Source organism: Oncorhynchus nerka, linkage group LG15 (genome assembly GCF_034236695.1).
Source record: "Oncorhynchus nerka isolate Pitt River linkage group LG15, Oner_Uvic_2.0, whole genome shotgun sequence".
In the NCBI taxonomy this organism is placed as follows: domain Eukaryota; kingdom Metazoa; phylum Chordata; class Actinopteri; order Salmoniformes; family Salmonidae; genus Oncorhynchus; species Oncorhynchus nerka.
The window spans coordinates 70549934-70562087 of NC_088410.1; the positions used below are offsets into that span (position 1 = coordinate 70549934).

A 12154-nucleotide genomic window follows, 5' to 3' on the forward strand; every position below is an offset into this window, starting at 1 on the left:
ATTCCTTTATTCAGCTGAATATTTATTCTCATTTGCCTTTTTTTAATGGATTCTTGCTGAACAGATAAGGACAGGGGAGAGGAAGAGAGAAAGATAGATAAAGAGAGGGAACAGATGACTGAATGAACAAGAAACAAACATTTTAAGAGAATGAGTGTGTCTTGTTCAAGAGAGTGAGAGCGAGAGAGAGCAGAAGAGACAGTCCAGTGGTTGCGTGTGGGACATTCAGAATAGCTAACAGACTGGGGGCATCAGCAGATGGTAGGTGGGGACAGGACAGATGTTATACACACACACCTCCTGAGTTGTGGATGATAACTGTCCCTCCAGTGTAGTCACTCTCTCAAGAGCCACCCGGAGCCTGTCACGCACCTGTAAGACACAACCACAGTGTTAGTTTGGGTTGGAATAAAAGCCTGGTTGCAGTGAGTTAAAGGAACAAACACACCTTCTCATCCAGGGCTTTGTGGTGTTCAAACAGGGACTTGAGGGCCTTGAGGACCTCCACCTCGCTGGAGACCCCAGAGGGGGGAGGAGCCTGCCTCTTCACCACCGTCATCCTCAGACTGCGCTCGTGACGAGACACCAGACACTCCAGATGCTCCAAGAGAAGCTAGGACAGAGACACACACAAGTTATACACACAGGTTATACACCGGTTATACACACAGGTTATACACCGGTTATACACACAGGTTATACACACAGGTTATACACATGTCATACACACAGGTTATACACATATGCACACATGTCATCAACATATTATACACAGGTTATACACACAGGTTATACACAGGTCATACACACAGGTTATACACATATGCACACATGTCATCAACATATTATACACAGGTTATATACACAGGTTATACACAGGTTATACACAGGTTATACACACACATTATACACCCACAGGTTATACACATGTTATACACGTTATACACACATGTTAAACACAGGTTATACACACATTATACACACATGTTATACACAGGTTATACCCACGTTATACACACATGTTATACACAGGTTATACACACGTTATACACACATTATACACACATTATACACACATGTTATAAACATGTTATACACACATATTATACACAGGTTATATACACAGGTTATACACACATATTATACACAGGTTATACACACATGTTATAAACATGTTATACACACAGGTTATATACAGGTTATACACAGGTTATACACAGGTTATACACACATACACACAGGTTATACACACATACACACATGTTATACACATATTATACACAGGTTATACACACATTATACACATGTTATACACAGGTTATACACACATGTTATACACAGGTTATACACACATACACACAGGTTATACACACATACACACATGTTATACACAGGTTATACACACATTATACACACATTATACACACATTATACACACATGTTATAAACATGTTATACACACATATTATACACAGGTTATATACAGGTTATATACACATATTATACACAGGTTATACACACATGTTATAAACATGTTATACACACATGTTATATACAGGTTATACACAGGTTATACACAGGTTATACACACATATACACATATTATACACACATTATACACAGGTTATTAAACACACATATTATACACACAGGTTATACGCACATGTTATACACAGGTTATACACAGACTTATGCACACACTCAGTCTCACCCTGGTGTTGTTCCTCTCAGCCTTCAGTTCAGATATCTCCTCTTCTTTCTCCAGCAGCTGCTCCTGACACACATTCAGCTCCTTGGTCAGAGTGGCAAACTCCTGGAAAACAAATACAAGATAGATGTTCTAATGAATCTGGGAGAAGTAAATATGCGTTGTTGCAAAGCATTAGTAGTTAACAGACATCTCTTGGAGAACCTTTCACCTGCACCACAGGCCCTACACCATTTCACCTGCACCACAGGCACCACACCATTTCACCTGCACCACAGGCCCCACACCATTTCACCTGCACCACAGGCCCCACACCATTTCACCCGCACCATGGTTCCCACAACATTTCACCTGCACCACAGGCCCCAAACCATTTCACCTGCACCACAGGCACCACACCATTTCACCTGCACCATGGGTCCCAAACCATTTCACCTGCACCACAGGCCCCACACCATTTCACCTGCACCACAGGCCCCACACCATTTCACCTGCACCAAGGGTCCCACACCATTTCACCTGCACCACAGGCCCCACACCATTTCACCTGCACCATGGGTCCCAAACCATTTCACCTGCACCACAGGCCCCACACCATTTCACCTGCACCACAGGCCCCACACCATTTCACCTGCACCATGGGTCCCACACCATTTTACCTGCACCACAGGCCCCAAACCATTTCAACTGCACCATGGTTCCCACAACATTTCACCTGCACCACAGGCCCCACACCATTTCACCTGCACCACAGGCCCCACACCATTTCACCTGCACCATGGGTCCCACAACATTTCACCTGCACCACAGGCCCCACACCATTTCACCTGCACCATGGGTCCCACAACATTTCACCTGCACCACAGGCCCCACACCATTTCACCTGCACCACATCAGGCAGATACTATACTGTATCAGCAATTTACTTGAGGTATTTTTGTCCAATCACCAGGTCCAAAAGAATCTTCCCCTGTAAACAGCAGTTCATCCCTGCGTCAGTCCGACCCTGACAAAGTGTGAGATGAACAGATGAATATATTCTATACGTACACACAGGGTTCATAATGACGTTACATGACACAATACAGAATGAACTGGAACAGTGACTCATACAGTCTGCTAGAACCCCCTCTCTGTTCTCTAATATTGGTTATTGTTACCCATATAGGGGATAGGGCTGAGAGAAGAGGGGATTGTGTGTGTGTGTGTGTGTGTGTGTGTGTGTGTGTGTGTGTGTGTGTGTGTGTGTGTGTGTGTTACTGCAAGTATCTTGGCACTCTGTTGGCAGCTCCCTGAGTCTCTGGCTCTGATCCAACTCCAATACCCAGCAGCTTTTAATACTCAGACACACACACACACATATAGACAGACACATATAGACACACACACACATATATAGATAGACACACACATCCAGACACACACACATATATATAGACACACACATATAGATAGACACACACACACACACTGAAACACATGGCGTTATGGGTTTGGAAAAGCCCTCAGCACTAAAACCAAGCAACACAGCTGCTCCTCCCAGTCTACTGGGGCTAGGCCACACACACACACACACACACACACACACACACACAAATACACACACACACACACACACACACACACACAAAAGTGTCAAAGACAAGTGTCTGTGCTCCCGTCTCTAGAATGACTATTCTCTGTTCTGTCCTCAAAGGCCTTTGAGAGGCTGTTCATCTGAGTCACTGAGTTTGGGTTTCACATGAACACAAACAAAATACCCCCCCACATACACCATGGTTTTCAGATGAGCCTGACTGGTAGTGGAGAAAAGGAGGGGGAAATGCGTCAGTGCGTTCATTTTGCCAATAGACAGGAGGCCCGTTGAAACCCACAAACAGATGTTCCCTCTCACTGTCTCTCACTGTCTCTTTCAATCAGAGCAAAACCCTCAACAGTCCAACACCCCCCATCTACCCCTCCTGGCCCCCTCCCTGCCCCTCTCCACCTCATCCTTTCGGCTCCTCCCTCTCTCCCTCTCCTCTCCTCCCTTCCCTATCTCCTCCCTTCCCTATCCCCTCTTCTCCCCTCCCTATCTCCTCTCCTCTCCTCTCCTCCCTCTCCTCTCCTCTCCTCTCCTCCCTCTCCTCCCTCTCCTCTCAGCTTCTTTGTCACGTCAGGAAAAAGCAATTGGGAGAAACATGGATTCAAAAACGCTTGAGAATAAACAAAAGGGATTGAAAAACATCAAGGATGAGTGTTGTTAAGATGAGCGTTGTCTTTGCCTTTCATTCTCACCCTCCTCTCGCTCTCGCTCTCTATCATCCTTTAACACAGAATAATCAACCAACATCATGGCTTTGTATTTGTTATTCTGAGTGTGTTGAGCGATGTGCTCTCCACTGAGGGTAAAGCAGCAGTTAGAATAGTTCATAAAAGATTGAGAGGGCTTTTTTTGTAGTTGTTCCAGGCATCATGGAACTGGAGCAGGACTAAGGCCTGATGGGAAATGAAGTTTCAAGTGTCATTGTGGACATTGTCTTGAGTAGGAAAAGCTCACAGAGGACAAATACTGCTGCTATCTTTCTCCGTCTCCTCATCTCTCTGACACACACTGAAACACTACATAGTGAAGCTGGAGAATGTTCTGGAAGTCCGGAAAAGGCAATTGTGTTAGCCCCAAACCACAATCTGATGTGTGAGATGTGTGAGTGTGTTGGTATTTGTGAGTTAGACTATGTGTATGTATGTGAGCCGTTGCCAGGCAATGCTGAGCTCAGCCATTATGAAGGGATTTCTCTCCTTCGCTTCCTTAAAGCAGTTAAGGATTAAGGGATGAAAGCAATATGCTGGATTGAAAAGTGTATGTGTGTGTGGTGTGTGTGTATTTGTGTTTCTCTGTGTGTGTATGTGGGATTTGTATTGCATTCTAGGGTTGGGCGGTATCCCCATGTTCATAACTTCATACCGTTCCTGTACCATACTTGGGTATTACTGGTATTTTTTCAGAATATTGACATAATGTTTTTTCTTAAGTGGTTAGCCATCAGTGACGGAGTTGACAACATTTTTTGTGTTCAATACAAACATTTATAATATATAGAAAATTATTCATTTGAAAATCCCCAATGAAAACATAATCATTCTATCAGATCTTTCCACAATCTGACGGAGTTACAGTCTTAGAAACAACCTAAAAGGGTTCTTGGGCAGTCCCCATAGGAAAACCCTTTGAAGAACCCTTTTTGATTGCAGGTAGAACCCCTTTGGGTTCCATGTAGAATCTATTATATAGAGGGTTCTACATGGAACCCAAAAGGGTTCTTCAAAGGGTTTTCCTATGGGGACTGCCCAAGAACCCTTTTGGAACACTTTTTCCTAAGAGTATAGACAAAAATCAAATCAAACTTTATTTGCCACATGCACGGTATACATAGGTGTAGACTTTACCGTGAAATGCTTAATACAACAGGTGTAGACTTTACCGTGAAATGCTTAATACAACAGGTGTAGACTTTACCGTGAAATGCTTAATACAACAGATGTAGACTTTACCGTGAAATGCTTAATACAACAGGTGTAGACTTTACCGTGAAATGCTTAATACAACAGGTGTAGACTTTACCGTGAAATGCTTAATACAACAGGTGTAGACTTTACCGTGAAATGCTTAATACAACAGGTGTAGACTTTACTGTGAAATGCTTAGCCCTTAACCAACAGGTGTAGACTTTACCGTGAAATGCTTAGCCCTTAACCAACAGGTGTAGACTTTACCGTGAAATGCTTAGCCCTTAACCAACAGGTGTAGACTTTACCGTGAAATGCTTAATACAACAGGTGTAGACTTTACCGTGAAATGCTTAATACAACAGGTGTAGACTTTACCGTGAAATGCTTAATACAACAGGTGTAGACTTTACAGTGAAATGCTTAATAAAACAGGTGTAGACTTTACCGTGAAATGCTTAATACAACAGGTGTAGACTTTACCGTGAAATGCTTAGCCCTTAACCAACAGGTGTAGACTTTACCGTGAAATGCTTAGCCCTTAACCAACAGGTGTAGACTTTACCGTGAAATGCTTAGCCCTTAACCAACAGGTGTAGACTTTACCGTGAAATGCTTAATACAACAGGTGTAGACTTTACCGTGAAATGCTTAATACAACAGGTGTAGACTTTACCGTGAAATGCTTAATACAACAGGTGTAGACTTTACCGTGAAATGCTTAATACAACAGGTGTAGACTTTACCGTGAAATGCTTAATACAACAGGTGTAGACTTTACCGTGAAATGCTTAATACAACAGGTGTAGACTTTACCGTGAAATGCTTAATACAACAGGTGTAGACTTTACCGTGAAATGCTTAATACAACAGGTGTAGACTTTACCGTGAAATGCTTAGCCCTTAACCAACAGGTGTAGACTTTACCGTGAAATGCTTAGCCCTTAACCAACAGGTGTAGACTTTACCGTGAAATGCTTAATACAACAGGTGTAGACTTTACCGTGAAATGCTTAATACAACAGGTGTAGACTTTACCGTGAAATGCTTAGCCCTTAACCAACAGGTGTAGACTTTACCGTGAAATGCTTAGCCCTTAACCAACAGGTGTAGACTTTACCGTGAAATGCTTAGCCCTTAACCAACAGGTGTAGACTTTACCGTGAAATGCTTAATACAACAGGTGTAGACTTTACCGTGAAATGCTTAATACAACAGGTGTAGACTTTACCGTGAAATGCTTAATACAACAGGTGTAGACTTTACCGTGAAATGCTTAATACAACAGGTGTAGACTTTACCGTGAAATGCTTAATACAACAGGTGTAGACTTTACCGTGAAATGCTTAATACAACAGGTGTAGACTTTACCGTGAAATGCTTAATACAACAGGTGTAGACTTTACCGTGAAATGCTTAATACAACAGGTGTAGACTTTACCGTGAAATGCTTAGCCCTTAACCAATAGTGCAGCTCAAGAAGAAGAAAATATTTACCAAGTAGACTCAAATAAACAGTCAGTGAGAGTCAGTGTGCAGGGGTCCAGGCTAGTTGAGCTAATCTGTACATGTAGATGGGGGCGAAGTGACTGTGCATAGGTAACAAACAAACAGCGAGAAGGGGGGTGTCAATGTAAATTGTCCGGTGGCAATTTTTATGAATTGTTCAGCAGTCTAATGGCTTGGGGGTAGAAGCTGTTGAGGAGCCTTTTGGTTCTAGACTTGGTGCTCCGGTACCGCTTGTCGTACAGTAGCAGAGAAAACAGTCTATAACTTGGGTGACTGGAGTCTCTGACAATTTTATGGGCTTTCCTCTGACACCTCCTATTATATAGGTCCTGAATAGCAGGAAGCTTGGCCCCGGTGATGTACTGGGCCGTTCGCACTACCCTCTGTAGCGCCTTACGGTCAGATGCTGAGCAGTTGCCTTACCAGGCGGTGATGCAACTGGTCAGGATGCTCTCGATGGTGCAGCTGTAGAACCTTTTGACGATCTGGGGACCCATGCCAAATCTTTTCAGTGTCCTGAGGGGGAAAAGGTTTTTGTCGTGCCCTCTTCACGACGGTCTTGGTGTGTATGGACCGTAATAATTCATTGGTGATGTGGACACCAAGGAACTTGAAACTCTCGACCCGCTCCACTACAGCCCTGTTGATGTTAATGGGGGCCTGTTCGGCCCTCCTTTTCCTGTAGTCCATGATCAGCTCCTTTGTCTTGCTCACATTGATGGTGTTGGAGTCGTGTTTGGTACCGCAGTCTTGGGTGAACAGGGAATACAGGAGGGGACTAAGTACACACCCCTGTGGGGCCCCAGTGTTAAGGATCAGCGTGGCAGACATGTTGTTGCCTACCCTTACCACCTGGGGGTGGCCCGTCAGGAAGTCCAGGATCCAGTTGCAGAGGGAGGTGTTTAGTCCCAGAGTCCTTAGCTTAGTGATGAGCTTCATGGGCACTATGGTGTTGAACACTGAGCTGTAGTCAATGAACAGCATTCTCACATAGGTGTTCCTTTTGTCCAGGTGGGAAAGGGCAGTGTGGAGTGCGATTGAGATTGCGTCATCTGTGGATCTGTTGGGGCGGTATGCAAATTGGAGTGGGTCTAGGGTGTCCGGGAGGATGCTGTTGATGTGAAGGATGACCAGCCTTTCAAAGCACTTCATGGCTATCGACGTGAGTGCCACGGGGTGGTAATCATTTAGGCAGGTTACCTTCGCTTCCTTGGGCACAGGGACTATGTTGGTCTGCTTGAAACATGTAGGTATTACAGACTCTGTCAGGGAGAGGTTGAATATGTCAGTGAAGACACTTGCCAGTTGGTCCATGCATGCTCAGAGTACACGTCCTGGTAATCCGTCTGGCCCAGCGGCTTTGTGAATGTTGACCTGTTTAAAGGTGTTGCTACGGAGAGCGTATCTGATGGAGTTTATATTTTATGTAGTTGACAACATTTTTCCTTTTCTTCTTCTTTCAAGTTACAAAGAAGCTATTTTATTTTTCCACAGTGGCTTCATGACTAAACCCTAACATATTTTAACCAACATTCATATCCTATCTCAATCTATCAGAGAGATGGAGTTGACCGTTTATGGTTGTGACTACGGTGATTTCAATATTGCTGGTTTAAATCAAAAGTAGAGAACATTACAGACCATGACTTTTTGCACTACATGTAATGAGGACATTCCTCTTCCACTTCGACACTTTGAGTATTTTGTGTAGATAGTTGACAGAAAATGACATTTAAATCAGTGTTAATCCCACTGTGTAACACTGTAAGATCCATTTTCACTTAACACTGGAAAGGGGCCTTTCCGATCATAGAACCAACGTGGAAAAAGCAGATATTTCTCCATATAAAATTCTCAAAAATGTAAATGTTGAGCTCAAGTAATGCAGACAATTAATAAATGTAAAGTATAAACATTAAGTTACCCTGCCAGACAAGGATTGTCCCTGAGTTCTAAGCAATGGTGTAGCACACTGTCCCTACAGCTCAGAGTGAAAGACCTTCAGGTTTTCTATCAGGTGTGTGAGTATGTGTGTACTGCAGAAATAGAATAGGCACACTCTTGTATTATATATAAGTATATGTAAGTGTGTGTGTTAGGTTCCTCATGGCATGTTCTACAGTTTTAGTCTACAGCATACACATTTAAATGAAGCCAAACCTGAGACACACAAGTTACACAACCCTCTTTGCAACATCCCAACACTCCAGCTGGTATGTCCGTTTGACTGTGTGTGTGTACAGTAGTGTGTACAGTATGTGTTTTGTGTGTGTTCTCCTCCAGTCTCTGTTATAGATAGGATAAGGAAATTGGCTAATCTTGTTACAAGCTAATATTGTTGTAAAATAGTTGTAAACCTGTGTGTGTGTGTGTGTGTGTGTGTGTGTGTGTGTGTGTGTGTGTGTGTGTGTGTGTGTGTGTGTGTGTGTGTGTGTGTGTGTGTGTGTGTGTGATACACACACAAATCCACGCAAGCACACATACTCTCTCGCTATATCTATGGCTGAGTGACACTTAGAAACGAGCAGAGAATAAAGGGATTGAGGAAGGATGACAGGAGGAGAAAAACAGACTGAACGATTGCTTCCTTAGGGAGAGTCACATATCAGGGCTGAGAAACTCCACCACTGCAGACATAGAGAGAGCGAGAGAGAGAGAGAGAGGAAGTTGATAATGAGAGAGAGAGAGAGAGAGAAAGTTGATGATGAGAGAGAGAGAGAGAGAGAGAGGAAGTTGATGATGAGAGAGAGAGAGAGAGAGAAAGTTGATGATGAGAGAGAGAGAGAGAGAGAGAGAGAGAGGAAGTTGATAATGAGAGAGAGAGAGAGAGAGAGAGAGGAAGTTGATGATGAGAGAGAGAGAGAGAGAGAAAGTTGATGATGAGAGAGAGAGAGAGAGAGAGAGAGAGAGAGGAAGTTGATAATGAGAGAGAGAGAGAGAGAGAGAGAGAAAGTTGATGATGAGAGAGAGAGAGAGAGAAAGTTGATGATGAGAGAGAGAGAGAGAGAGAGATAATATGACATTTGTAATGTCTTTATTGTTTTGAAACTTCTGTATGTGTAATGTTTACTGTTAATTTTTATTGTTTATTTCACTTTATATATTCACTTTATATATTATCTACCTCACTTGCTTTGGCAATGTTAACACATGTTTCCCATGCCAATAAATCCCTTGAATTGAATTGAAATTGAGAGAGAGGAAGTTGATGATGACAGAGCGAGAGGGAGAGAGAGAGAGAGAGAGAGAGAGAGAGGAAGTTGATGATGACAGAGAGAGAGAGAGATAGGAAGTTGATGATGCCATAGAGAGAGGGAGAGAGAGAGAGAGAGAGAGAGAGGAAGTTGATGATGACAGAGAGAGAGAGAGAGAGAGAGAGAGAGAGAGAGGAAGTTGATGATGACAGAGAGAGAGGAAGTTGATGATGCCATAGAGAGAGAGAGAGAGAGAGGAAGTTGATGATGACAGAGCGAGAGGGAGAGAGAGAGAGAGAGAGAGAGGAAGTTGATGATGACAGAGAGAGAGGAAGTTGATGATGACATAGAGAAAGGGAGAGAGAGAGAGAGAGAGGGAGAGAGAGAGAGAAAGTTGATGATGACATAGAGAGGGGAAGAGAGAGAGAGAGAGGAATTTGATGATGACAGAGAGAGAGAGAGAGAGGAAGTTGATGATGACAGAGAGAGAGAGAGAGAGAGGAAGTTGATGATGACAGAGAGAGATAGAGAGAGAGAGGAAGTTGATGATGACAGAGAGAGATAGAGAGAGAGAGGAAGTTGATGATGACAGAGAGAGAGAGATAGAGAGAGAGGAAGTTGATGATGACAGAGCTGATGAAGCTCCCTCGTACACCTTCAGACTGGTCTCTAGTGCCTGCATATCCTGATCATCCCTGACCATCACAGAAACATCTGCATATGCTGACACTGCTATGCCTGTCACCACATCCATTCCTGTCCAGCACACTCCCTGCAGTCTCCTGCGTAGCAGTCCTAAAAAAGGCTCAATGACTACTGTATAACTTCTCAAATAGAGGGCATCCTTGTCTAATGCCCCGTCTCACCCAGACTGGCCTACTGAGCCCCCCTCCCACCTTGACCATCCATGACGCCCCATCATACAACAGCTTCTCACAGGTCACAAAACTCTTCCCAAACCCAAACACAGACATCACATTAAACAGATACTCATGGTCCACTCTATCAAAAGCCTTCTCTTGATCTAAAGAGACATTACATTTACATTTAAGTCATTTAGCAGACGCTCTTATCCAGAGCGACTTACAAATTGGTGCATTCACCTTATGACATCCAGTGGAACAGCCACTTTACAATAGTGCATCTAAGTCTTTTAAGGGGGGGTGAGAAGGATTACTTTATCCTATCCTAGGTATTCCTTAAAGAGGTGGGGTTTCAGGTGTCTCCGGAAGGTGGTGATTGACTTCGCTGTCCTGGCGTCGTGAGGGAGTTTGTTCCACCATTGGGGGCCAGAGCAGCGAACAGTTTTGACTGGGCTGAGCGGGAACTGTACTTCCTCAGTGGTAGGGAGGCGAGCAGGCCAGAGGTGGATGAACGCAGTGCCCTTGTTTGGGTGTAGGGCCTGATCAGAGCCTGGAGGTACTGAGGTGCCGTTCCCCTCACAGCTCCGTAGGCAAGCACCATGGTCTTGTATGCGGATGCGAGCTTCAACTGGAAGCCAGTGGAGAGAGCGGAGGAGCGGGGTGACGTGAGAGAACTTGGGAAGGTTGAACACCAGACGGGCTGCGGCGTTCTGGATGAGTTGTAGGGGTTTAATGGCACAGGCAGGGAGCCCAGCCAACAGCGAGTTGCAGTAATCCAGACGGGAGATGACAAGTGCCTCGATTAGGACCTGCGCCGCTTCCTGTGTGAGGCAGGGTCGTACTCTGCGGATGTTGTAGAGCATGAACCTACAGGAACGGGCCACCGCCTTGATGTTAGTTGAGAACGACAGGGTGTTGTCCAGGATCACGCCAAGGTTCTTAGCGCTCTGGGAGGAGGACACAATGGAGTTGTCAACCGTGATGGCGAGATCAGTCCAAAGTTCACATTAGAACCTCTCGACAAGTCCAACACATCTAATTAAGAACAAGTTGTCCGTGATTGAGCGTCCCGGTACACAATATGATTGGTCCTTATGTACTATCGAGTCCAGATGGGACTTCAGTCTGTTAGAGAGGACCTTGGCAAATATCTTGTAGTCCGCACAGAGCAATGCCCCGGGCCTCCAGTTCTTAAGTTCACACAAGTTCCCTTTTTTGGGCAGGAGAGTCAGAGCCGCCCGACGGCAGCTCATCGGTGACTCTCCTACCTCGACGCATTCACGCAACACGCAAAAGAAGTCCTATCCAATTATTCCCCAGTATTTTTTTTAAACTCCACTGGGAGTCCATCGACCCCCGGTGCACGACCGGGGGACATCTGGGTTACGGCC

At 44.4% G+C, this 12154-nt stretch overlaps 1 protein-coding gene across 1 annotated transcript in view; it reads right to left on the reverse strand.

Annotated features, from left to right (window-relative positions):
• The window catches only part of LOC115125478 (liprin-alpha-4-like), a 208437-nt gene that overhangs the window by 111236 nt on the left and 85047 nt on the right, over positions 1-12154 (reverse strand). The window contains 3 exon segments of the mRNA XM_065001860.1: positions 298-372; positions 449-613; positions 1712-1813. Of these exon segments, the coding sequence (XP_064857932.1) occupies positions 298-372; positions 449-613; positions 1712-1813 (342 nt within the window).